At 41.0% G+C, this 27,918-nt stretch overlaps 2 protein-coding genes across 7 annotated transcripts; one reads left to right on the plus strand and one right to left on the minus strand.

Moving 5' to 3' along the window:
* The first annotated feature begins 16 nt into the window (after nt 1-16).
* Nucleotides 17-9,067, plus strand: setd6 (SET domain containing 6, protein lysine methyltransferase). The gene is made up of 9 exons (XM_051883270.1): nt 17-226; nt 388-471; nt 2,349-2,493; nt 2,567-2,708; nt 2,798-2,992; nt 4,207-4,333; nt 4,419-4,599; nt 4,681-4,823; nt 5,704-9,067. Exons 1-9 carry the CDS (start codon nt 200-202, stop codon nt 6,031-6,033), a joined length of 1,374 nt encoding a protein of 457 aa, XP_051739230.1. The 5' UTR covers nt 17-199; the 3' UTR covers nt 6,034-9,067.
* cnot1 (CCR4-NOT transcription complex, subunit 1) lies at nt 8,303-27,898 on the minus strand. Of its 6 annotated transcripts, none has more exons than XM_051883265.1 (49): nt 27,714-27,898; nt 24,837-25,137; nt 24,062-24,169; nt 23,853-23,951; nt 23,691-23,759; nt 23,550-23,604; nt 23,239-23,442; nt 22,944-23,112; nt 22,663-22,789; nt 22,431-22,544; nt 21,379-21,549; nt 21,146-21,273; nt 20,806-21,046; nt 20,598-20,717; nt 20,320-20,442; nt 19,343-19,494; nt 19,100-19,250; nt 18,795-18,996; nt 18,540-18,662; nt 17,991-18,115; nt 17,589-17,875; nt 17,391-17,469; nt 17,037-17,267; nt 16,796-16,936; nt 16,519-16,698; nt 16,308-16,424; nt 16,086-16,196; nt 15,897-15,974; nt 15,629-15,806; nt 15,405-15,535; nt 15,011-15,307; nt 14,790-14,930; nt 14,595-14,699; nt 14,385-14,504; nt 14,106-14,300; nt 13,571-13,713; nt 13,373-13,481; nt 13,129-13,298; nt 12,806-13,037; nt 12,473-12,718; nt 12,203-12,366; nt 11,766-11,883; nt 11,394-11,495; nt 11,132-11,305; nt 10,856-11,005; nt 9,985-10,165; nt 9,774-9,906; nt 9,268-9,402; nt 8,303-9,180 (listed from the first exon to the last, which is right to left on the minus strand). In XM_051883265.1, exons 2-49 carry the CDS (start codon nt 24,936-24,938, stop codon nt 9,102-9,104), a joined length of 7,110 nt encoding a protein of 2,369 aa, XP_051739225.1. In that variant the 5' UTR covers nt 24,939-25,137; nt 27,714-27,898; the 3' UTR covers nt 8,303-9,101. The 6 variants fall into 6 exon arrangements, with proteins under 6 accessions (XP_051739225.1, XP_051739223.1, XP_051739221.1 ...); XM_051883263.1 differs by having other exon boundaries at nt 15,405-15,553; XM_051883261.1 differs by having other exon boundaries at nt 10,838-11,005; nt 12,455-12,718; nt 15,405-15,553.
* Nucleotides 27,899-27,918: the final 20 nt, after the last annotated feature.

The raw sequence follows: 27,918 nt of genomic DNA on the forward strand, positions 1-27,918 counted from the left end.
GTTCACTCAACAGTATCGTAGGTGGCGCCATTGTACATGATTGTATTACTTTCTGCAGACGTACTGGAAGAAGAAGAAGTGACCGAAGCTCCTCACATGGAGGCACACAGAATATAATTTTTACTATACACTTATGTTGTGGTCACCATAAAACAATATATATTTTAATATCTCACCGACGAGTTTGCATTTTAATGAAATGGCGACAGACACAAAAAGGCCGAAGGTAAAAACAACGTTTCGTAAAGTTATTATTACTGACAGTTCGCAGGTTGTTAAAATTCACAATTTAGATTAAAATATTGCCTTTAGCTTGAAACACAGATGTTTTACAGTTATTGTGCTTATCCTGATGAGCCTTCAGCATATCATCATGTGTGGTTTCAGATAGATGATGAGAACTGTGTGCTGGACCCCCTGAAAAACTTCTTGCTGTGGTGTGATAGTGTGAAGCTGACGCTCAGCGATAAGGTAACTAAGTTGTTCATTTAATGTATAGTTATATTATAATTTGTTATTTTGTTAATTTGTATTATTGTAAATAAAATTGATAACAAGCTTATTAATAATAAGGGTTATTTTAGTATTATTCATACACAACTATAGTATTTATTAATTTCGAATTAGCTGTTAATTTTATATTTTCAGTTTTCATTTTAATTTTAGCTTAAGCGTTAGTAATTTTGTTGTGCATTTGTCCTGTTTTTTATTTATTTATTTATTTTTTATAATTTTATTACTTAGCTTATATATCTTCAGTTAGTTGGCAACATTTATAATAAATTTTTGATTTTAAGTTTTCCATCTCCACCAAATATTTATTTTTATTTAATTTCAGTAAGCTCTGTGACATCCTTAAAGGTGCAATATGTAAGATTTTGCAGTAAAATATCCAAAAACCACTAGGCCAGTGTTATATATTTTGTTCACTTGAGTACTTACAATATCCCAAATGTTTCCAACTATTTGTAAATCGTGTGAGAAGTCGCCTGTCAATTGCGTCATACGCGCGTTAACCCTCGGTCTGCCTCGGTTTCCGGTTTTATTTTGTAGAAACCATGGAAACACCGAAGACGCTTTAATATTTACACGTTTTAATAGACAAGGGAACAACTGTTTGGTTACGTTTATAGACAGAAAACTAATTGTTGTTATATAGCTCAACACGTTTAGTCTTATTGTTTAAATCGAATTTTCGTGATTTTTTGCGAGTACCATGCTTTACCATGCCTCAGAGAAAAACACTATTTTGTCAAGTAGCTAACATAACATAATCAGATGAAGCTTTATTTTTAGTAACAGTAATACAAAATTTTCTCCATCATACAATACGTTTTAAAATGAATTGCATGCCATTTATCAAAACAAGCCATCCAGCATTTAATATGATATTCTAAAATCGATCTATTTTACTGCAGTGTGTCTTAAACAAGTGTCTCACAGCAGCCGCCGAGCGAATGCACAGAGTAACGTTATAACATCATTTTCAACACTCTCAAATGTATCTAATATGATAAACAGAGCTGTGTTACCTCATACTCATGACCGGAAAAGCGGAAGCAGCGCCGGCGACTGTGTTATAATAAAAGTTCCGCTGCTCGTGAGGCGTGTGTTGCGCAATCGCTCCAGCGGCCTCGTTCAGCTCCCACAACACTCGGTCCTGCTCTGCTTCATACTACAATAACGTTAATAATCGCATCCATGAACATGATTTCTTCCCGAGTCCTATCCCTATTCTTTTGCACCGTCCGTTGAGGCGAAGACCACATGTCCCAAGATTCCGCGCTCAAACTTGGCGTCATCAAGCTACGCCTTTGTTTTGAATAAGCCTCTAGCGACCTCTAGCGGACAGAAATCCTACATACTGCACCTTTAAGTACAAATACATGATTATAGAAATTGTTTTCATGATGATAAAACCCTTGGAGATATTTACCAATGTCTTTAGACATACAAAGACTGTGCACTGTATTACTACGAATGAGAGAAAGTGCAACTCACAATATGGCGGAATAAGAGCCAATCGCGAATTGATAAAATCATCACATCACTGCAGCTGCCTTTAGAAACTCTGGTTGCTTTCAGAAACAGAAATTCAGTTTTTTTTGTCATGATTTGGGCTTTTAGAAACAAATTTATGAGACAGTTGTCAGATGTCATTGGTGATTTCAAATATGACATTACATTGTAAGCTTTGTGAACATCTTTGGAGAATTTGATGTTTCCCCATTCAAGGAGATAAGAGCATGACTGAAGAGTCGCCTCAAAGATGGCTGCCGAGTGGCCCGAGACTTGCCTTAAAGGGACATATGTGTATATTTTACCACTGTGTATATTAATTTCTTTAGGTTTACTTAAGTAAAGAGGGTACAATAGCAGAATATGGCATGCTTGCCAAAGAGGACATTGAAGAGGGGCACATCTTGTTCTCCATTCCCAGAGAGACACTCCTGCATCAGGGCACCACTAAAGTCAAAAAAGTGCTTGAAGAAGGTATGAGAACATTCAAGTTATTGCAATTCCACCTTCTGTAACTGGCTTGTGACCATACCTTGAACTTGTTTAGGGAAGAAAACTTTGGAAAGCGCATCAGGCTGGGTTCCTCTTCTTCTGTGTCTCTTATACGAGTACACATGTTCACAATCCCATTGGAAACCATATTTATCTCTCTGGCCAGACTTTAGGACACTGGATCAGCCCATGTTCTGGTAAGTTTTGCTGTGAATATCTGGAGACCTTCAAGATAACCTTCAAGGATCCTTCAGTTTTTCATGGTCATGTTGTCTCTGTTTTGAAGGTCCGATGAGGAGCGTAATAAACTCCTGAAAGGCACAGGAATTCCTGAGGCTGTCAACACTGATTTGAAAAAACTCCAGGATGAGTACAATAACATAGTCCTTCCTTTCATGAAGTCCCATCCTGACCTGTGGGACCCCGAGAAGCACAACCTGGAGCTCTACAAGAGCCTGGTAGCATTTGTAATGGCCTATAGGTGAGATATCTGTGAGTTATTTGATTTGATTAAATTAAATTTGCAATAATATGAGAATTCTATTTAGAGATGCACAATATATACCAAATCGGTTGTTGGTGATATATTAATCGGTATAGATCAAATTGGATATTTAATTGTGCATGTTATACATTTAAATTACATTTACCATTATCTAATGGTGATTAATAAATAACACTGTTTAATGTAAAATTTAGCAAATCTAAAAATGACTTTCATGCTGTGATACCTAAAATGACTTGCAGCTCTTATGATTTATTTAAGTTTTTATTTTTAAATTATTTAGGCAATATACTAGAATTTTAATAGCGGCAATTATCGGTTATCAGTCATAACACGATAATATCTGCTTATCATATCGGCCAGAATGTTAATAATGGTTTATCCCTAATTTTATTTTTAACATTTCCTAACGTTTCTATGGAAGCACATATCCACATCATAAGAACAAAAATCATGCTTTTGTAAATCATAATGACATAAAAAGTCAAAATTATGACACAGTAAGTCATAATTATAACATACAAAGTGGCAATTATGACATGCTAAGTCGAAATTCTGACTTAAAAAGTCAGTTCTTACATAAAAAGACAATTATACATAATTATGAGATGAAAAGTTGAAATTATGGCTTGAAAAGTCATAATTATGACATACAAAGCAAAAATTATGACATGCTAAGTCGAAATTCTGACTTGAAAAGTAAATTCTTACATAAAAAATCAATTATACATAATTATGAGATGAAAAGTTTAAATGATTTGAAAAAAGTTATAATTATGACATACAAAGTGTAAATTATGACATGCTAAGTCGAGATTCTGACTTAAAAAGTCAATTATACATAATTATGAGATGAAAAGTCGAAATTATAACTTGAAAAAAGTCATAATTATGACATACAAAGTGTAAATTATGAACAAAAGTCATAATTATGATATAAAAAGCTTAAATTTATGACAGAAAATCAGAATTTTGACTTTTTATCTTATAATTTCTACACATAATTGTGACTTTTTAATCTCATAATTATGTATATCATCATTTCAACTGTTTAATCTTGTAAGTATGACTTGGTATGTCATAATTATGAATTTTATGTCATAATTATGATTTACCAAAGCATGATTTTTTTTTCCCCTGACATGACAGAAATGGATTTACAAACATTTCTCAATATTCCCTTGTCTCAGTTTTCAAGAGCCTGTAGAGGATGAGGATGAAGAAGAAGAAAAACAGCCTAACCCTCCAATGATGGTGCCCATGGCTGACATGCTGAATCACGTTTCCAAGCACAACGCCAATCTGGAATATACACCAGTATGTGGTGCAGATGTATTGCTTTTGTTTGATTGTTTATGCTAGATGCTTTTAAATCTCACAGCTCATATGTTCCCCTGCACAGGAGTGTCTGAAGATGGTATCCGTACGGCACATTGAAAAGGGCGAGGAGGTCTTTAACACCTACGGACAGATGGCAAACTGGCAGCTGCTCCACATGTACGGCTTTGCAGAGCCGTTTCCTACAAATAGCAATGACACCGCTGATATACAGATGTCCAGTGTGTATAAAGCAGCAGTGCAAGGTGTGACTTTATAGATGTTTATAAAAAGAGGAACTAGCTTATAGAAATATGTTTCTTGACACATTTTTATTGCATTTACAGTGACACAAAGTGAAGCAGATCAGCGGCTCTTAGTGGACAAATGGAACATGTTGTGTGAGATGGAGATTGTTGGAGAGAAAGGAGTCTTTATCTTCGGACAATCAGGCTCCCTCACTTACAGTGAGCTCTACACTACTCTGAAGGTAACCATTTGATCCGTTTTTGTTTTGATTATAAGCTCACTTGATTTTGGTCAGTTTCACAGAAAATTCTTAAGAATCTTTAGACATTTGCACAGCTTAAAAATACTGAGGAAGAACATCACGTTTTTGCTAATACAACTCATTGTGTTTCTATTTTGACATTTACATTTAGAGAACATATTGATGTATTGTTTTCCCCTCAATTTATTCCTTAAAGTTTCTTTAACTGCTCTTAAAAAGGTCTTTAAAAAGTCTTAACACACCAAGTTTTCTCAGTGTGTTCCGCACCGTCGGCCGAAGTTGGTCCTCGTCTGCTTTTTTTCGGCCGATTCGACATGTTGAATCGGCGTCAGAGCTCGTCGGTCAGTCGAGCCATCTGATCATTCTGATGCGTCGGTTTGGTGTGTCAGGGCAACTTTGGACCCAGACGCTGCCGACGTGAGCCAACCCCGCAGTCTGTTTAGTATCTACATAAAACCTGCAGAAACCCTGAAAGACATTTATAATGTTACAAAAGATTTAATTTCTATCAAATGCTGTTCTTTTGAGCTTTCCATTCATCAAAGAATCCTGAAAAATGGAAATATGAAAATATTAAGTTAAATAATACATTGTCTATATAAAGTATCAATGTTGAAAACATGTTTCTCGAGCAACAAATCAGCATATTAGAATCGCAGGAATAAATTACATTTTAAAATACATTCAAATAGAAATCATTTATTTTAAATTGCAATACTATTTTACAATGTTACTGTATTTTTGATCCAATAAATGCTTCTTTCAAAAACATAAAAAAAAAAATCTTAATGATTCCAAACTTTTGATTGGTAGTCCATTTTTAAAATATATTTTAAACAATTTTGTTGTTCTTGAATAGGTCCTTTGCATGCCGGCGCAAGATTTCGAGGAGTTCCGTGAAAACGAAGGCTGGGAAGAAGATGAAGAGGATGATGATGATGAAATGGAGCAGGCTCTGAGTTTTGACGGACTGACAGGGTTGTCAGCGGAGTGGAAGCGTCTCCTGCACACAGCAGCTGCTTTGACGCTGGACTCTTACTCTGAGGATGTAGAGACGGACAGGAAGCGGCTGGAGGATCAGGGAGCTCTGGCTGAACTCAGCAGCAGAGAGAGGAGAGCTCTGCATGTGCGTTACGGTCAGAAGAGCATCCTACAGCGCTTGCAACAGCTCACCAAACCTACGTCTTAATGTACAGACTCCACAAACATTCTTACATATCTTATACAGTGCTGACACTGCCTTCTGGGAAACACTGTAGTTGGCAAAACAGGAAAGTCCTCAGGTGACATGGTGTAACTGAATTTGCAAACTCTGTATAGTTTGTAGGTTTTTCATTTTGTATGCTGTACATTTCCCTTTCAGAAAAATAATTATTAAAATAAAATAATGAGGAATCTTGCATTTTTGATTGTGAGCTGTTGTGGAGTGTAAATGTGGTTTATTTAGTGACTTTTGGTGGGTTCAAGCCTGTTTAAATTTATGTGTTTGGCATGCGCTTTTATATGATGCATTGAAGGGATACATTTTTAATCAGTTCATGTATTCCCTGGGAATTGAACCTATAACCTTGGTATGGCTAGACCCGTGCTCTACTGTTTAAGTTTCTTCAAGTCACGTCGGAATTGGCACATTTACAAGAACATTGAACATGAATGTCGGTAGCTGTTTCTATCCAAAGTTGCGAATTTAACTAGTTTGCAAAATTGTAATATCGCATAAAACATTTGCGAATAAAGCAGCGTTCGGATGCTGGTGTTTGGGAACGCAATCATGCGAGACGCTTCTGGGAGGGAATTAAACCAAATCATTTTGTTGACAGACTTAGGCATTTCAAAATGATCAAACCAACATTTGAGATACTGTGTGATGAAATTGGTCCACTAGTTAGTCCAGATATCCAGTCACATCCTCTGTTGAGGCAATCTGCAAGTCTTGTTGGATAAAAAAGATCTACCTCAATTGAGCGCAAAATTTATGCGCATCTTGGCATTTCTATCTAGCGTTTTTCAGGTATGTCAGTGGAAAAAAAAAAGCCTTTTTCCATAAGATCATCATAGGTTTGTCAAGATAATTCTAAATTCAATCAGTTTTCTGGGAGAATAAATCAATTCGTGGATCGATTCTGAGATTTTCTGAATGCATCGCAATTCTCTCTTGAATCGATTCTGAGCTGTTTTTAACAGCAGAAGGCGCTGTAGGCTAGTTTTTTACCGCACACTCAAATGCTCACCTCAGAATGCTTTTATGATGTGAGATTAATGTAAACAACCCACTGCAAACACCCTCGTGATTCACTTCAACCTTTTCAAACTTTATGGTAATTTTATAGAAGGTTCAAGTGGTATGTGTATCCATTTCAAGTACGCCCATTTCTAAAACATGCAGTGCCATCTGCTGTTGCAAACTAAGCTCAGAATCGATCCAGAATAATTTCTCGATTCAACGATTTATTGTTCAAAGCCCTATTAAACACACACACCCGGAGCAGTGGGCAGCCTTTTTTGCTGCGGCACCCGGGGAGTGATTGGGGGGGTTAGGTGCTTACTCAAGGGCACCTCAGTTGTGGGTAATGAATGAAAGAGTGCTTTTCATTCACTCTCCCTACCTACATTTCCTGCCGGTACTGAGACTCGAACCCGCATTCTTCGCGTAAAGCCCGGAACACACCAAGCCAACGGTTGGCCGACTAAGTTTTCTCAGTGTGTTCCGCACTGTCGACTGAAGTTGGACCTCGTCTGCTTTTTTTCGGCCGATTCGACATGTTGAATCGGCGTCGGAGCTCGTCGGTCAGTCGAGCCACCTGATCATTCTGATTGGCTGTTCAGCTATTGCCACCTGCTGGTACAGAAAGGCATTTCTTCTTACGCAGAACGGACGTGCTACTTGGGTGTCGAGCGTCGGTTTGGTGTGTCAGGGCAACTTTAACACTGCCAACGTGAGTCAACCCTGCAGTCTGCTTTCGTCACCACGGTGTGTTCCAGGCTTTACAAGTCTGACTCTCTAACCGTTAGGCCACAACTGACCAATTATACTAATTTCAACCCTTCCTTTTCACTATGTGCTTAAACGGCCTTCCATTTGTCAGTACGTGGGAAAAAAAAAAAAAAAAAAAAAAAAAAAAAAAAAAAGTGGTCCAGTGAAATTCAGTTACTCCAACCAAAATCACTATGACGTACATACAAATTATGATTTATGAACTTCCCAAAAGGACTTGAATTGAGTTTGACTTGGACTCAAATGTACTTAGTGTATGAAAAAATGCATTAAACTCCAAAAAACATACAACATTTTCGGTTCATGTCAAAAAAAAAAAAAAAAAAAAAAAAAAAAAGTTGCATCACTTGAATGATAGTGTGAACAGAAGGGAAAAAAATAAAAAAGTATTTAACCTTATGACTCAACTCTTGTTTCAAACATTAACAAAAACAAATGCAATCAAATGGCAGGCAAGCAAAGGTGCAGTTCAAGTGTTTAATGCAGTAACTACAGAATGCATACATACAGGAAATAAGTAGCGGAACTAAAGGCAACTACAAAGTACTACAAAATACAACACGCGGACCAATACATTTACAAAACATTCGAAATCCTTACAAAATGAGCTGTATTGGTCCTTTTTTTTGTTCTGCAAGTTGAATCTTTGTACAAACTCCTAAGATCCAATTTACCAACAAATTTCTGAATATTTCCACAATTGTACAAGTGCCAGGGAGAAGCTCCAACCCAAGATTTGTTTCCTCACAGGTGCAAAACTAGTGACCCCCCCCCCTGCAGTCCAGGACATCTGTCCGATCCTATCAGCTCACCACACTGATAGCTCTCCCCTTAAAAACCAAACCTCAAAAAATAAAAAGAAATTAAACAAGACAGCTTCCTTAGCCACTACCAAGCTTCCAAACAAAAGTCAATCCGTCTTGAAGGCAAAAAATAATTTATGGAGAGTTTGGGGAAGCCAAACAGCAAGGAGTGAAATGTGCTCAAGCGTGTGCCTCACCTTTCACAAAGAAATACTCAAAATCTGCTCTTAAATGTCCCTTTTTAATATTTACACTGAACATTTTAAATTGTCGAGGGAGAAAAAAGTAAACCAAAAAAAAGAGGCTCCTCAGGTCAGATGCCGATGCCGCCCGGTGGAAGGAGAGCGGTAATCCAGTGCCGGCTGTGTGTCGATCAGATGTGCAGGGTGTTGGTGGGGCAAATGAAGGGTTGGGAAGAGGGAGAGCTCTCTCTCTGGGCACAGGAGCAGTTCCTGCAGCCTAACTGGCACCTGTTCCCTCCATCACCTGCTGGGCCTGCTTCTGCCCCATGCAGCACTGAGCCACCGACTGGAACAACCTGCAGAGAGACCAAAAAAGGAAACATTACAGATCTTCTGTTGTAAAAATGCAGAAAGATGGGATTGTGTCATGTTGGCCACCTTACTTCTCGATCTCTGGGGCACAGTGCACAAAATCATGGCTCCAGAACTTAAAGGCAGGGTTCTTGATCAGCTCTATGAAGGTGATGAGCAGACCCCATGGGTGCGGCCTGTTCACAATCAGCCTCTCCAGCAGGACCCTGCATGACAATCACTTGTTAGCCAACAGACAAGAACTGTTGAGTACAGCACTTAAAATGGAAGCAAACTTTATTTATTATTCTATTTATTAGAACTCTTGGTAATAATTTACACAAAAAGGTTCCATTTGTTAACAGTTAATGAACTAATAATGAAAAAATATTCTAAAGCATTTATTAATTGTAATTTTAACATTTACTAATACATTATTAATCAAAAGTTGTATCTGTTAACATTTAATGGAACTAAAAATGTATAAAGTATTGTCTTCGTACAATTAATTGTGTTCATTCTTGAAAATAAAAATGGAAGTAAACAACCAGAGTTTAAACTAATCATTTGTTAAAAAATAAATAATTAAACGCCATACCTGGTGATCTGCTCTTGAATGGCTTCAGCGTTGGCCTCGGCAAACAGATACAGCATGGTACAACTAAAGTAGTGTGTGTGGCTGTTTGGATAACGCAGCTGATTGGCTATCGCATTCAGGAACAGATAGCGGCCTAGGGGGAGGAAAATAAGTCACAATGTAAACTAAAACTAGAGAGAAAAAAATAAATAAATCTTTTGCTGCAACTCACCTTCAGTGTCTAGATCGACTGCAAGGTTCTGGAAGATGTCCATGTGTGCTGAGTGCGTGATGGTGCTCATGGAGGGAGTGCTGCCCTTGTTGTGGATGTGGGCAATGGCCTGGGTTCCAACGTACAGCACAAGAGCGTTGATCAGCTGGATGTTGTAGCGGTTTCCAGGCTCGTTGGACACCTGGAGGTACAGTGAATTTGTATGCAATTATTGATTAAAAATAAACACTTAAAATTAATGGCTGAGGAGTCAAGTTTGTGTATAGATTGAAGAAAATTGAATTAGCCTCTTTGGACAGTTTTTGCGAGAACTAATGAGAACTGATGTGTTGCTGCTCAAGAGCCAAATAGTGTTGTCAAAAGTACCGATTTGTGTACCAAGTCGGTACTGAAATGTTAAAAATGTGACGATACCAGCATTGAGCGCTGTTGATTCTTAAACACCTCTGATTGGCCATTGTGTTCACACGCTCAACACATGTCTGTGATTGGCTACTATGATCAACGGGAGCGTTTGAAAGCAGGCGTCTATCAGTGGATCCCTAATATAGACGCCCGTTTTCAAACGCTCCAGCGTGTATCTGTGTAAGTGCTCTGTGAAGAGCAACAAAGATGTCTATCTACAACATGTTTTTGAAGCGTTGATCACTGTAGCCAATCATAGACGTATCTGTTGAGCGTGTGAACACAATGGCCAATCAGAGGTGTTTAAGAATCCACTCAACACTGCTCAAAATGCTAGGGGGAAATGCATGCTGGCATCTTCACGTTTTTTAAAATTTCAGTACCGACTTGGTACCGAAGTCAGTACTTTTGACAACCCTACAAATAACACCATAAAAGATTAACTTACGATTCTGCTGTGAACTACCTGCAGGTTGCTGCGCAGCTCAGAGAGGAAGGTGACAGGAGAGCGGGTCTTGAGGTAGGAGTCAAGATCCTTTTTAAACTGGGACGGCATCACACCGGTGAAGTTAGTGAGGATGCGGGGAGCGATGTTGATTTCGCTCAGCATATCCACCTGGTGGACACATACAACGATTAATATACACACTACAATATAACCACAAAAATATTTGAAGTTACGACTACCTAGTAAACCACAAAGCATCACAGATAATGTCAAATGTTACGTGCAACTCTCTACCTTCAGATTAGGGGTGAAGGGGTCTGGAAGCCTCATGTTGCGGGGGAAGGCACTCAGGATCAGGTTCCTCAGCTGGATGCAGTTGGGCGGGATGACATCGCAAAAGCCATAATGGTAGTCGCACAGGAATTCTGGGAAGTCATGTAGCAGGACAAGCAGCACACGAAGTGTTCCCTTGGAGAATAGAGAGAAAAACAATGCAAGGTCACAAACTAATCCAGTGAACCACCAGACAGGCTTTTGGAGGCAAGACTGTTAATACCTTGTAGAGAATTTGCATAGGTTTGTTGAGTTCAACATTCCTTAGGAAGGGTGCAAGATACTTGAACAAGTCAATAAGCAGCTGGGCATACATTGGCCAACCCTGCGTGAGAGGAAAGAGATGTTTAAGGCACAGAAGGTAGTCAGCGATTGACTGGCATGAATATGGGATGTGGAGGGACTTCAGAGGTGCCCAATCCTGCTCCTGAAAGTGATATTTCCTGCAAAGTTTAGCTCCAACACAACTGCCTTGAAGTTTGGAGTAATCCTGAAGCCTTTGATTAGCCGTTTCAGGTGTGTAACTTTGCAGAAAAGTGGTCCTCCTGGAGCAGGATTGAACACCCCTGATGTATATCATACAGCAGATACAGACCTTTTGTTGTGGGGTGTGTGCAAGCATCCTGGCAATGAAGATGCGGTGAGAGATGAGCTCCAGCCAAGCGTACACAAAACCAGGTGCTTTAGTCGGCCTCAGGATGTGGAAGGTGTTGCTGAAAGAGACAATGTCCTTTAACACTCAAAGACTGATCAAAACAGTAAGGGTGTGGTCACATGAGCAAAATGTCTCAAAAAAGGTCCATTATCAATTGTCAATAGTGATGTATGAAGCTCAGCTCACATAGAAGTCACTTTCAAACAAAGCATGTTGGTAAATGCGACAAATCCGCGTTACTAACATACTGTTGCCAAATCTGCGTGGGAAAAATCTTTCACCCACATGGATTCCTAATGAAATGACTGGATTTCCATGAAAATTGGCCGAACAACAATAAATCTGACCAGATCTTAAGTCTAAAGCCATGTGCTTACCAGAAGGCAGTGAGGGTCTGGAAGTTGATGGTCTCCAGCACATGCTCCGGTGCATTAAGCTCCAGCAGAAGCATGATGAAGATTCGGTGGTATGGAAGCTGCTGGAACTCCGTCTGCCTCACATCGTGATCCTGGATCAACACACCCACCACAATGCCCAGAACCTGCACCATGACAAGAAATGCAGCATTAAATCAAGACCTCCAAAACAATATGACTTTCAAAAAAGTGTGTCAACATTGAGCCACAAACCGCTGTAAGCATTCCAACCTTGTTGAGGAGGTTGATTTTGGTGACCGTGTTGGTGGCCTCTCCAGAGTGTTTGACCAGAAGGGCGATGAGCCGAACAAAAGCGTCCAGGTTATGGTAGCACTTGGCCCTGATAATGGCAGGGCTGGTGGTGGGGTGCTGCTGTTCAGCTTGAGCGCGGTAACTGATCTCCACGCACATCTCTGTGCACAGCCGGAAGAAGCGAGTGATGAGGTCGTCGGTCTTCAGGATGCCCTGCTGGTGCATCTGTACAAGAACAATGCAGGTGTGAATGAAGTAATGCAGGCCAATTCTAGCCTTGAGAAACCAAGTTGGGACTTGAAACCTGCTAACCTGTCCGACAAATGCAGAGAACGCCTTAGTGCTGTCCCTTCCTGCAGCTGCTGAGTGGTACAGGTTGACCCATTCTCTCAGCAGGTACTCTGCCTTCTCTCTAAGACCTGGTGGGTCATCATACTCAGAGGCTTGAGAAATCCCAGAGTGCATCATGAAGTTTGGCCCACCATGGTGACGATCGATCATGGCCTCGTAGTTGGAGCGGACAACATCCATCAGCTGGGGCAAACTAGTGGTTACACAGAAGTTGTCCAAATTACTTAAATGTTCAGTAACAAAATGGACATTCAATGCAACGAGTAGTATAAGTGGCATCTTACCCTTCAGGAGCATTGGCTCTGGAGTGGGCACTGGTCCTCATCAGAGTCTCGATGGTGTGGAAGAGATCTGCTTCTGTGATGTGGCTCACGCTGCGTTCATCAACCAGCAGTAGCTTCACTAGCTGCATGGCAAACGCCACAGCCATGTAGTTCAGTCCGTTCTCCATGGACTGAAAACACAGAAGAGTAAGAACCCACTCATTTACATCAATTACCTTTGAAGTCCTATAGATGCCATCCTCACCTGAGCCAGGTGCATGTCATACTGCTGCATGTTGACCAGGTGATTTCTAATGAGGAGCTCTACAGCCTCAACGTTGTACTTGTATTCATCTCTGCACTCAATCAGGCATCTGCAGGGGTCATAGAAGAAAAGGTTAGGACCTTTGAGACCCATCTATGCCTGTGACAAGCAAGTTTACGTCACAGTTGCAATACTGGCCTGGTGATTTGTTTGTTGCACCACTGTGGGCCGTAGGCACGACCATCCTGTAGAGCTTTCAGCACCAACAGGTGGCACTCCCTGTAGCTTAGCAACAGATCAGTATCAGCACCACTGGTGGCATCTAGCAGACCCTCCACAGCCTGAGAGCAAGTGAGCAAAAGAGACATTAGATTTTGTTAGATTATCTTTGGCATTTTTACCTTTATTATGATAGTACAGTAAGCAGACAGGAAGCGAAGTGGGAGAGGGAAAGGGGGACGGGATTGGGAAAGGTTGGAGCACAACAGCGCTATATGTCGGCACCGACAAGACGTGTTAGATTTAAGCGGAGACCATACAGCAGGGGTGTCCAATCCTGCTCCTGGAGGGCCAATGGTCCTGCAGAGGTTAGCTCCAACATATTTGCCTGGAAGTTTCTGGTGATCCTGAAGACCTGCTAAACTCTGTAGAACAGTGGCCCTCCAGGAGCTGGATTGGACAACACTGCCATATACGGCTGTTCCCCAGGTTTTTCCTCCAGAGTCTATCTAACCTTTTGCAAAAGGCCCAATGCGGCAATGCCATCACGGGAGTTCCTAGCCATGACAACTGCCTCCAGGAGGCTGCGTATGGCCTGGGTCTGTGGATTCATGGCCAGCGCAGGTGGAATAGCGTGCAGGTGCTGCTCCAGGTCCGAAATGCACTTATCGTAGATGTGAGCCACATCATCAGTGGGCCATGCCTGTTGCTGCAATTCAAAAAAAGATCATGTGAGTTACTTGCCCAATGTGACAACCAAACAAAATCTCTTGAAGAACGGCAGTAGTTGTACCTTCATTGGTTGGGCAAGGAAACCAGTGGGCTGAGACAGGTCGTTACTGGGTAGGAAGCCAGGAACGTTTCTGGCGAACTCCTCATAAACAGCCAGCTGTTTAGGATCAACTCCACCGACCTGGAGAAGAGCAGCAAGTCAGAATCTAACACTGACAGAGAACAGTACATCAACTCAATGACCTTTGAGAAGTTTGCGAAGCGCTCTCACCTTCAGTCTGATTTGCTCTGGCATACGCTCCGCCTGATAGGTGAGAACCATGGGATCACAGTAGCGGCGGCCTTCTTGGCGAGCGTGTTTCCTCAGCTCAAATTCCTGCAAGATAAAAAAAATTCATCAGATTACACTAGACAAGCAACTGTTGCTCAACTGGTGTAACAGTTAGGACAGTGTGTAGGAACTTACAGTTGCCAGTCTCTTGTCCATCTCAGGTCCAGCTTTCTCCACTGCTGTCTTTTGGATAAAGCAACACGCGAGCTCACAGTTGTCCTGTGCGATGCGAGCAGCCGCCTCTTCCATCATTTCTCTCTGCTGGGGTGTGGGAGCCTGAAATGTATGTTCATCCAGTCAAAATTCTTAAAGTGACTAGAAATCTTGATTTTGAATGAGAGAAAGTTATTCCCTACCCTAAGAGCTGCTGCAAAGCTGTTCTTCAGGTTGGTGGCGATGCTCATGAGCAACGGCTCTCTACAGGTGATCATGGCCATGCCGGCGGTCAGGTTGCGCATCATGTGGTGGGCAGCCACACGCATGTGAGACTCCTCGGAGTCTAGCGCAAAGTCCTTCCGGACTATCTGCTCGCAGGTGGTCATGGCGATCTTGATCGATCGGTCCACCACTGGGTGCACAAGCTCCTGTACAGCACGCTCAATTGCTGGTCTCACGCACTGCTTCAACTGAGGGTGGGCCTGCAGCAGTGGGATCTATAGAAAAACAGTAAAGAAAAGGTAGTATACAATTATTCCAAAGTATATTTAAAAATAAAGTCGATAAATTGGCTTTATATAGTGTGAGACTAACGTTAACATTGATGTTGATGTGTGGGGCAAGGCCAGCCAGGGCGTACACATTGATGTCATGGTAGCTGAACTGTGGCGTGGGTGGCCCCGTGGCAGTACAGGTTGTGGTGGTGGCCGGAGTCGAAGGAGTAGCTGTAAATGAAACAGAGTCTACTGATGGTTAAACAGGAAATCAAACTATATAAAAAGTATGCAACTTAAAACGTGCCTGTTTTAGTGTTATACCTGTAGTAACTATAGGCAGCATCTCTTCAGGAGGCTTGGTCTCTTTCTTTGGTGCAGAGAGCTGCTCCTCCAAATTCTTCAGCTTCTCTTTGTCTCTCAGCAGGTTTCCTGGTTTCAGCTCGCTGATGTCCAGAGACAGATTCTTGCAGAGCACCTCAATCTCAAACTTGAGGTTAAGCTGTAACAAAAGAATTGTGGGACTGAGTTGAAACTACACCACTAGACGCTTATGCACCATTAAGCTTAGCATCAATGAGAAGCGACTGACCTTTAAGTCATGTTCTTGGTGGAGCTCAGCCAATACATTCATGATGCCCATGGTCCAAGGGTTCTGCGGTCTGAAGATCTACAAAACAGAGCACCAGTTGTTAAAAGGTTATTATGTCCAGGTATTTGCAAAACTGGCCCACACTCAACACCTGAGAAAATTGCATGGGAGAGAAAATTGCATGATTACCACGCTCCGCAGACTTGATTCCAAGACTTTGGCCACAAAGGGGACAACATACAGTAACTCCTGCTGGCCTTTCACATAAGCCTCCAGCAAGAGAGACTTTAGCTCCAGATCCTATAAAAGAGAGCAAAACAATGCGGTCACACTCCGGATATAAAAACTAACTGGATTTGTTTTCAAAACATCTATAAATGTTTCAAGCACAGGTGATAAAAATGAACTCACTGTGTAAAGGATGGGTTTGTTTTTAGCTAGGGTGATCATTCCAAGCCAGTGACCCAAATTCTTCAGCAGGGATCGATCTGAGAAGTTAGCAGCTGCCTTATCAGAGGTAAGAAGGACCTGAGAGAAACAAAAAGGGACAACATGAAGTGATCATAACATAGCTATGCCTCAGTTTTATGTCCTAAAACTTGTTATATTTCAAAAATGTTACCTTGATGTTTCTGTAAGTCTCATTGAGAACCATTTTAACAAACTCTGGGTTTTTCAGTGTGTCCAGGAAGTTAGAATACAGGCTGTGGAAGTTGGGCTCAATGCTGACACGCTTCATGACCAGGTACTGAGAGACCCAGGGCATGAATTCTTCTTTCACAGTCTCTTTCAGCTCCTCCACCTTCAAACAAACAGAACGAGATGGTTTAGGGGTTAAAAGCACAAACGTCTGATATAAAATGTAGCATGCCAATCATATAAATTGTAAAAACAAACACCTTTTGTGACATGTTTGATTGGGACAAGTTGTTGAAGATGAACGCAATCTTCTCCTGAACATTCTCTGGGGGCTCAACGATCCTTTCAGTCTGGTCTGTGGCCACCAACAAGGTGTCAATGTTTGTGGTGTTGATTGAAGGCTGTGGAAGAAATTAAAACAACAACCAACAGATGAGTTCATCTTAGACCAATGGTAAATTCAAGAATGACATTTACAGAACAGTGACTACGTTCACTTACTGGCACGTCCTTCTTCGGTCCAACAGCTGTAGGTCTCGTGATGGTGGTGGTTTTGGCAACGGTGGTGGTCGTGGTGGTTGTGGTCACTAAGGTGCTGGCTTGGCCAGGTTGGGGGGCTTTAGGGGTCTGAGACTGAGCTTGAGCCTGGGCTAGAGCCAGGCTACCTGGGGTGGTAATTGAGCCTTGCATCTTCACAGGAGGGTCTCTGGACTGCTGGCCATACTCTATATACTACACAGAAAAAGGACAACAGGAGACTTGTTCAGTTGGAAGTTTAACCGAATAGTGCAGAGTGAGAAATTATGGGAAGATGCTGTGGGCATCTACCAAAATAAAATGGAAGAACTAGGTTACCTCTTGTAAATGGTGCGGGAACTGCAGGAAATGGGCTATTGACGCCAAGTGCTGACAGTACTGGGGATAGTCCTTCAGTCTGAGGAAGAGAGTGGCTCAGATTTAAAACAAATGCACAACTCAGTATATCAAGATATGTTCCAAATGAAATCTTTATTGTATTTTGGCTGGGAAGCCATGACAAACTAGTGGCAGTACCTATTTTTAAATCTATCTAGTGCAGCGATCCCAAAGTAATACATCTTTGATCCATAAGGTTTGCGTAAAGCTTCCAGGACATATCGTAAGGCCAAGCCCAGCGCCATGTACGTCACCAAGCCCTTCTCAATGATTCCCCCAAAGAGGCATGCGGTGATGTGCAGCTCTTTGTCTGGATACTGAGGGAAGAATCGGTACTCCTCAAACAGATTCCTCAGCATGCAGTTAAAAACTTCCCGTTCCCGCTTGATGTTTGAGTCCTTAAATCTCTGCAACATTTCCAGCACCTACATTGAAAGAATAACTATGAATTTAAAAGCTGCACTTGAGAGATTAGAGTTGAGGTATTAGGAATGAGCAAAAGTGCCATTCTACACGTTCAGTTCCTTTTGCTGATCTCACCTCATCCACAGACATTGTGGGGTGTGGCGGATGGTTGTAGATGCGTTGGAAATAGCTGTTTGCTTCATCGTCAATCTCCTTACTAAAGTGCTGGTTTGCCTCGGGCCACACCTGAGAAAGGTCAGCTACAACATAGAAAGCCCTGTTACCTCACTTTATGCATTTAATAAAAAAATAAATCACTTAAATTTGTAAAAAGATTGCCTAAAGCTGACAAAAAAACAAAACAGACGTTCCTGGCAAACAGCTTGTTTTCCTTCATAGGTCTAATGGAAGAAAACTGATGATATTTTCACGCGGATCCAAACTAGTTGCCAAGAACATCTTGCAGTAATGTAGACTGACCTGTATTTCCTCTTAGATTCTAATGATACTTTTTTTTTTTTTTTTTTTTGGCCCGGCGATGAAAATTACACCGATTAAAGACACTTTGAAATGCATGTCAAAAGGACTTTTGTGAGAAACTGAGGGCCAGTTTTGAGAGGAAATACAGCTTGAGGCACCTGGCACTCTCTCAGCCACACCACCACTTACAGGCCTTCATCTTACTCTGCTGAAATGTGGGCGGGTTTAGCCCCGGTGTGCTCATCTTCCTGGTGCCGAAGGGATCGCTGCTGACGGCGGGCATTCCCAAACCTGAGCCAAGCCCAGTCAAGCTTGTGCTCAGAGGACCTTCAGAAGCAGTTCAAGAAATTTGTTGAAATTCTAATGCATTTGTAATTAAAAATAAACTATGATAAACATTAGTTCAGCCTCAATATGTTCTGGACCAGAGTGTATAAATTCACAGTAGTCTCATGGTACCTTGGAGCTGCGAAGAGAGGGAGTTGATTCCTGGGAAAGCTGTGCTGGGGTTAGGGTTTGGTAGGTTTGAGAAGGCTTTGGCTGGGGACTGGGGGTTACTAAAGGCAGAGCCTTGCAGGCTGGGGAATCCTTGCATGCTCGGGGTATGAGATGTGGATGAGACACCTAAACTCAAAGAGCCCATCGCAGAGAGAGGGTCCATCTGGAATACAACAGGACAGATTTAAGTTCAACACCATCAAAATGCAGTTCAGAGAATATGACACTAATAGCCAACTTCAGTCAGTAAGTAAGGTCACAGTTACTTGAACAGGTGAGATAGCATCTAAGCTGCTGGTGCTGGGAGCTCGTCCCTTTGGCAGGACTCCTGGTGGCGGCTGCCGGGCCTTGTTCATCACATTGCTACAGTTGGCCACCATGGTCAAGATTGTCTCTGATAGCTCTTGAGACACACTCCTGCTCAAAGAAGCCAACAAAACCAGGTGTTTAACTGCAACCCAAGCATTTTCTTGAAATGTTTAGAAACTTGTGCAAGGCTCTATACGCACCCAGCACAAGACTGCAGACATGCAAGCATTGTAGCCAGTGTTTCAGGAGGAAGTTGAGCACTCTTCGGCTGGTCTTTCTCTGGAGCCAAACCACCCATGATAGAGGGACATCGTCTCTTCAGGAACGTGACGCACGCCTGGATGAACGGCTCCTAACAGACGAAGACAGAACATGTTAGTCTTTCATGTACATTTGCTTAGAATTCAAATATACTGCCGGTCAAAAGTTTTGGGGTCAGTACGATTTTTAGTTATTGGAAAGAAATCAATTCTTTAGTTATTTTTTTCAGTACGGATGTATTAAATTGATTTAAAGTGATAGTAAAGACATTTATAATGTTCCAACCAGTGTTGGGGAAAGTTACTTTCTAAAAGTAATGCATTACAATATTGCGTTACTCCCTAAAAAAGTAACTAATTGCGTTACTTAGTTACTTTCTATGAAAATTAATGTGTTATGTTACTTTTGCATTAGTTTTTCTCATCTCGGGACAGGAGATCTGTTAGTCAATAAATGGGAAAACAAAGTAACTTGCGTTACTTATTTGAAAAAGTAACTCATTTTGTTGTAAATTTAAAAGTAATGCATTACTTTACTAGTTACTTAAAAAGTAATCCAAATACGTAACTTGTGTTACTTGTAATGCGTTACCCCCAACACTGGTTACAACAGATTTTATTACAAGATTTCTATTATAAATATTAAACAGCATGAAAAATAAGATTTCTTGAACATCAAATCAGCATATTAGAATGATTTCTGAAGGATCACGTGACACTAAAGACTGGAGTAATAGCTGCTGAAAAATTTGCTTTGCCACCACAGGAATTTTATTTTAAATTGCAATAATCTCACAATTATTACTGCTTTGACTGTATATCAAATAAATGCAGCCATGGTGAGCGTAAGAAACTTTAAAAAATCCTTACCGACCCCAAACTTTTGAACAGTAGTGTAAATATGAATGCTCACTTACCCCGTGCTCTCGTATTTTGTCAGTGAGCCATTTGTCAAGTTTGAGGTATTCACGGCGAGAGGCAAGTGCAGCAAGGTCAATAACAAAGGCAAATGGAGTACCATTCAGCAGCATCGATAGAGACTGCAATGAGATTTTAAAAAAAAAAAAAAAATGAGAGAGAAAAGAGAATTAAAAGAATCTTTCAGAAACAGTTTTGCTTAAGAACTGTTTCTCAGTTCCCAAACCTAATATCTATTCCTCATGACAGCAGGTGCAGGAGTTGAGGAGATTGATACCTTCAAGTCTTGAGCCACATCCAGGATGCGAGATAGCTTGGCCTGGTCGTATTGCTCTCCTCTCATGTACCACTCGGCCATAGAGTGCATGATCAGCTGGCGGATGGAGGGGGACTGGCCCTGGAAACATAAGCCAGGCACATATTAGTAAACAGTGACACCATAAAGGAACTTTGTGCCTCTTCAAACAAATGTCAAATCCACCCACCTGTCCATGCCAGGCATAGTGCAAGATGATGGCAGAGTTGGGGTGGTTGCCCAGGAAGATGGGCATGAGGGTGGAGATGAGCTCATGACGCAGGGTGTGCCAGGAGGTGCTGATCTGCAGCAGCGCCAGCACCAGCATGTCTGGGCAGTGCTTGATGGGGAAGCTAAAGAGCTGCTTCACCTGTTCATAATGCCCAACTTCAGAGAGGCGTAAGAGGCTCTCCACTAGGTCCAAGCTCTTCCTAATGACCAAAGTGAAAGGAGAAGATATTAAGCATACAGGTGGACCAAACAGTCACTTTTTGGAAACACTAGATTGTCTTAAATGGCTCAACACTAACCATGTGGCTATCTCTCTGTTGTCATCCTCGGGTGGGGCCTTCAGGATGTCAATGGCAACCGTATGACAGGGGTAGTCAGCAAAGCAGAACACTTCAGGACTCATCAGGGAGTGCTGAATGAACGATAACTGGAGAACAGAACAGCGGGGATTCAATATGCTATTTCATTTCCAATGCAAACTTCTGGACGAGTAATTTAATATGATTTGGCAACAATTAAAAACTTTTTTTACCTGTCCTTCTGCATGCTTCCATGGTCTGTAGATGAGATCCACTGGGAACACCTCCATTCCCAGACCCCTCTGGACCCCATAGACCACTATCTGAAGACCCTTACTGTCCCGGATCAGAAAGCCTGGGTGATCAAGCTCATAGGTCACCTCTTTAAAATTCAGATTGGGGTTCTGAGGAGAAGCAGAGTCAAATACAGCTAAATATGTGGGAAAATTTAGCTGCCTACTAACATTTGACCTGGTAAAGCATCTAAAATTAGAGCTGCATGATTAAATTAAAATAAAATCAAAAACATAATATGGCTTATTACTCATTTAATTATACAAATGCACTGCAATATATATTGCATATGCAAAATATATGTACTCTGCTATAATTTGTCACTTATAACATAGTGTCATCAAAAGTATGGTCTTCAGTACCAAGTCGGTACTGAAATTGTAAAAATGTGACATTTGAGCACCGTTAAGCGGATTCGTAAACACCTCTGATTGGCCATTGTGTTCACGTGCTCATCAGATAGGTTTGTGATTGGCTGCAATGATCAACGCTTCAAAAACCATGTAAAAAGCGCTTACACAGATACACTCGCTTTCAAATTCAAACGCTTCCATGTGCTTTCAAATGCTCCCGTGCATTGATCATTGTAGCCAATCACAGACATATCTGTTGAGCGCATGAACAACGGCCAATCAGGTTTTTAAGAATCCGCTCAACAGTGTGCAAAGCATCCCATTTTTTAAATTTCTGTACCGACTTGGTATTGAAGACGGTACTTTTGACAACACTATTATAACGTGCATTTTGGAATGCAACATGCACCATCTTCCCAAAATTTTAATGAGAAGCACTTATAAACTGCTTAAGTTTCAAGTGGCTCTCTGCCAACATGTACATCATATTGATATATAATCCATTTTTGCCCTACAAACAAGCACAGAGCTTTTTTTTTTTTTTTTTTTAAATTGTACCATTTTAAAATGCAATCATTTTTATCTTCTCATCTTTCATCCAAACTGTGCAGTCCCATTTAAAATAACAAGAACCTTACCACTTCTTTGACCACATCAATCAGAACTTCAACATTCCAGGTGTGGGCCTGAGAACCATCACTCTTGTCCTTCCCATCACTCCAGATCCCTCCACCCACTGGATTGGAAATGGACTACAGATACACAAACCAGTTACTCAAACCTGCTCACACTCCCTAATCCATATTTAATCAAGCTTTGTTACAATAGAATTCCAGCATAACCAAAAACACGCCCAGACAGGGAATGTACCTGTAGGCCAATGCCGTCGGACAGACCGGAGTGAGTGCGGGCCATCATGCCTAGCACTCTGGCCACCTGACTGGCTGTCACCTCTCGCACCCCATACTGCAGGATTATGTTCCTGCACTCTTCGACACTGGGGAAACATCAATCAATCAAAACATTAGAATCCTTTTAAAAGTCAATACCACATTCATTGCAAAAGCGCATGTCAAAATCCTTCAAAAAAAAAAAAAAAATGCATACAAATTTAAATTTCAGGTGATCTTTTCCATATAAATTGTTCATACCTCGCACAAAAGCCATAGCCAACTTCTTGCATGAAGTCAGCAAGGGAACTCTCCATCATGGTCTTATTTAAATCTGCAGAGTCTGGCAGGATCCTGGCCATGAGAATGTCCCGTTTGTCAGGGTACAGCAGTGGTGCGAGCACCACAGGACAGCGCTCCTGCGGGAAATCTGGGACACAAACAAAAACACAGGACTAAATGACTCTAGAGCACAGCATGAGAACCGATTCCAATCCGGAGAACTAGCCAAACATAACATGTAAGAAGCGATCTTCTAGTAGATTTTTCCACTAACCTCTGCACAGTGTTTTGAGGAACGCGTCAATCTGCTCTTGTCCGACTCCGCTCGAGCCCTTCTGACCGAACAGAAGATGGGAGAGGAGCAGATGCAGAACCTCTATGGCAATGTCCTGGAAGCCACCTTCCTGATTCCCTCCGAGGTCCGCGTCCACGTACGAGCGGAGAAGGTCAGGGAGCTTCTGCTTCACAAATTGAGCAGCTGCGAAAGAAAACAACCAGGGTTTGTCACGCCAAAAACTTTCGAGAAGCATCTAATGCCGCAGAAGTGAAACTGAAACATGAATAACTCATGAAGTGAACACTTACCAAACCCTCGAAGGTCTGCGTTGCTGGAGTTCAGCAGAGCAAGGCCAAAAATCACCTGGTGAAAGCGATTCTCACATTAATTTAATGAAAACTACCATTTTTTACTTTATTTTGAAATATATCGGAAAGCTTTTTGCCTACCTCTTGAACCTTGCTTAGCTTGAGAACTTTACTCAGCTGAGTAAATAAATGAGGTGACGGTTTCAAACTCTACAAACAAGCAGACATGCAACCAATGAACTAAATGTATAATAAACAAGCACTTAATCACAAAGGTTAAATTTGAAAGGCAGATGAACAAACCTTTTGATAGTGCAGGGGATTGTCAATGGCGTAGCAAAGCGTTGAAATAAAATTTGGTTTCGTAATAAGAGACACACACTCCTGGATTAGAAATTGTGTCTGAAGCAAATAAGAGATGGGAAATGACACGTTAAACAAATACTGAAACTAATAAGCTTTTGTTTTTAATAAACAGTTTCAGTTTTCAAAGCAGAAGCTAAATATATTACCTGGTGGAAATCTTTGCCACTGCTTTTACCATCGCCACTGAAATCCACATGGGAAAAGAGACAGCGTAATAAATGCCGGTCTGCCTCAGGGCCGTGACGATTCACAATCTGAGAAAAAGTGCATCAGATTGTCAGTACCTTTAGTTTTCTGATGAAACTAACAATGTTCACTTTATATTCCAGGTTAAAAACTGATAACTAAAGTTCAGACTGCCAGCAAAAATCAAATTTTTTGCATATCCAGATTTTATCTATATGGGTTTTTGAAAGTCTGGACAGCAAAAAAACGTGAAATCTGATTTTTTCAAATCACATATGGAGGTGAAATGCAATTCCAATCAGATTTTTACAGGTTTGTCTCAGTCTGGACACTCAAATCGGATTTCAAACTGTCTTTTGCATCACTCCTAACGTGACACAAAGATAACATCAAAACTGGTGGACGGAAATGCCGGAAGTATTCATACGGTGTTCAAATGGTATGTCCAAAGATTTCAGCATTTTCCTGGGTGACAGAGCAACTCGACAGGGCGCTTATTTGGAGAGCGAGATGATCCGTTTTGAAAGCCTTGTCACAAACGTGGGTACGCCTACATTGTTCCCAAAATCAACCCATGCAGATAGGTTGGTTATGTCTGGACACACAAATCTTATTTGTTCACTTGCAATTAACAGTGCGGACAGTCTGCCTGAAATTATCTGATTTGAGAAAAAAATCCAATTTGCCTGGAGTCTGAACATAGCCTAAGTGTATTTATAACACCAAAACACTCACATGTTGTATTTCCTGCTGGCTGGCTCTGTAGTTTTTCTTAGTTAAATTGTCCACCAGGTAGCTGATTTGAGACAAAGCCAGCGAGAGCGAGTCAAGATTCATTGCTGGTTGGGGCGGAAGCAGGCGGCCGAGCCCGGCGCAAAATCACCATTATTCCCCTTTAGTCACTTCAGTGATAGGTTACTTCTGTCGGTCCCCCCCCCCCAAAAGGTGTGAAAAGTGTCTGGTGTCCAACAAGCAGAGTCTCTGGGTGGATGCTGATTCCAAGTAATGTCCTTCAGTGCAATTCTTAGTGTAACATCTGGACAAACATATTAGAAAGGGCAAATTAAAATGAGAGCACAGTAATGCATAAAACATTCAACAATATTTCTATAACATATTAAATGGACAGTTCACCCAAAAACACACAGCCATTTGCTTGTTCCAAACCTGTATGACTTTCTTACTTTTATGGAACACAAAAGATATATATATATATTTTTTTTTAGAAATGTCTTGTTTTTGGTCCATTTAAATCAAAGTCAACATTCATCTAAATATCTTCTTTTGGGAACTTTCTTCTGTGGAACTCAAATGACGTACTACACATTCAATGCATTACACCGTCTAATGCAGCGGTCGGAAACCATAAGGCATGCGCAGGGATAATCACTGAAGAGCAACCGAACGGTTTACATCAAAATGTACCTACGTATGCAAGTTTGAGGGCTTTTATTTAAATTAAATACATACACCTCTTTAGCTATTGCCACGTGCCAGTGATTATCCCTGTGTGTTAATGTTGGCAAGCGTTGCTGACCCCCAGTCTAATGTATTATGCTGCCTTCATGTGCTCTCGAAATTATAAATATGAGTTTCCTAGGTAAAAATTGCACACAAACACCCTCCCATTTTGAAACTTCAAAGCAATGAGCTCGAAATCACGACTTCAGAAATGGAAATGATCAAGTTTCCCATACCACGTGAAGGCAGCAAAAGTTGTATTAGGTTATTTTGTCATCTGACATCAGCCTGATTGCCCCTCCCCCTCCACTATATAAGGAAAGCTGCGACAGTTGACTGCATGAAGTATCCAACGTTCCACGTTTTGTTTTTCCCCCTTGGTAATTAAGCGGGTATTTGAAGCGCACTTTTTCTTTTTGGAATTTTCAGTTTGAACACAAATGGTATAGAATAGTGCATTAGTATACTAATTAGGGTGCACCTATACGTTTGCAACAACATGAGTGTGAGCAAATAACAATTTTCTTTTTAGGTGAACTGTCCCTTTAAAAACGTTCAACATTCAATTCATTAAAACCTTACAATGTAACAGTAAATTGAGCCAATTTAAATTTAAAAAGGTTTCAAATTTTAAGTCACTTTCTGTTTTATTTTTAACGCGCTGAGAGGAACTGAACGGTACAGCTGCAAAACCGGAAGTCAGTCTCTCACAGGCCTTGACTAAAGTTGAAGGGTCGCACAAACAGAGTAAATAAATCTTTAGTACGTTCAGTTCCTGCTAAACTAAAACCGTCAATGGCTTGCAAGTACATTTATGAGAAAATAGTTGTAAGAAGTGTGACGTTTTCAAACCTAAAACCAACAAGACTTATTTCCACAACATACAGCCATGTTTTCTAAACTTATTTAACTGCTGAAGCACCCTTCTTGAAAAACCGAGTGTAAACAATCAAAATAAAATACAACAGAAATAACTAAAACTATTCTTACGGGCAGTTACTGAACAATAATAAATTTTAGTTTCAGTTTTAAATGTTAGTCACGCAAAACAACAGCTGACTGGCTAAAACGTTAATTTAAAAAGAAACTAACCTGCAATACAAATAGGTAACTTTGGTGTTATTTTCACGAAACGGCTCCTAACAACAATTTGACTTCAAACGATCAAACACTCCCAGCTTGTCTGTGAACAACACCGTTAGCATTCCTAATGCTAACTCATCTTTCATCCAAGTTGCTTCTTATTTGTAAATATCTACATAATTATGACATGAAACGACTCTTCAGATAGAGTGTACTATCATCTACTCAACTGCATTAACACGAATTGAACCCCCGATAGCTTTTTAACGGCCAGTTCTGTCAAATTCAACAGCAGTCGTGCTAATCCAGAGCTGGCTAACAGCTAGGCTAAGCTAACAGCCTAAACCTCATTGTTTCGAACGGTGACGAGCACTAGCCTGTTCCCGACATGCTCATCGAGATCACTTAGCTGACAGGACCAGTCTGCTTGTTTGTTTTGGGCAATAATGTTAGAAATGTACAACCGACAATGGTTATCATTGCAAGGCCAAGTAAAAATACTGGCAAACACTTCTGAATCATATAGTTCTAGCATGAATATTGCTAAAATCTGTATGTACACATGTATAAAGGCGTATTAAATGCACTGATAGTTGAGTAAAAACAATTTAGTATACATGTAGGTGCGTGGAAATTAGTGGAAATGGACATAAGCAGTCATGCAAGTTTGCATACAGCTAGAGTGCTGTCGTCCGGGCCTCACTCAACACATTTGTATGGTTGGAGAAACTGAGCAAGGCAACAAACTCGGTGTCTAAATCACTCCAGTGACCATGTAGCTATAGCGCTCACAACAAGAGCCTTACTCATATTTATAATGTTTTCAAAAATTCATATCAACGATCACAACCACCGAACTACTACAGACCGTTAACTGTGATCGTACCAGTACGTGTAGAGTCGGTTGGGATTTTAAGACTTTTTGGCCGTTAAAACCAGCAAGGTAAGCTACACGCTAGCGAGCTAACGTTAAATTAGCCGAGCAGAAAACATATGATAAGCAATTCATATCTTAGGCTATTTGTAAGATTTTAGCGAAACCCCGAACGCGGAGAGAGAACGCGTTACCTCGATCCTGGAAAAATTACGAACGGATGATCATTTTCGTCGTATTTCTTCGTTCTGATCTTGACTGATAAAAGGTCGCTTTCTCCCTCGGTTCGATTTGGATTTTTCAAAATAAAATGGCGACTGTCACGGCACGCGCGCGCACCTAGTGCGGTGCTTATTGAGCTCGCGCACGACGCAAGAGCTCGCGACTACGCAACATATT

This window comes from Ctenopharyngodon idella, chromosome 24 (genome assembly GCF_019924925.1).
Source record: "Ctenopharyngodon idella isolate HZGC_01 chromosome 24, HZGC01, whole genome shotgun sequence".
Classification (NCBI taxonomy): Eukaryota; Metazoa; Chordata; class Actinopteri; order Cypriniformes; family Xenocyprididae; genus Ctenopharyngodon; species Ctenopharyngodon idella.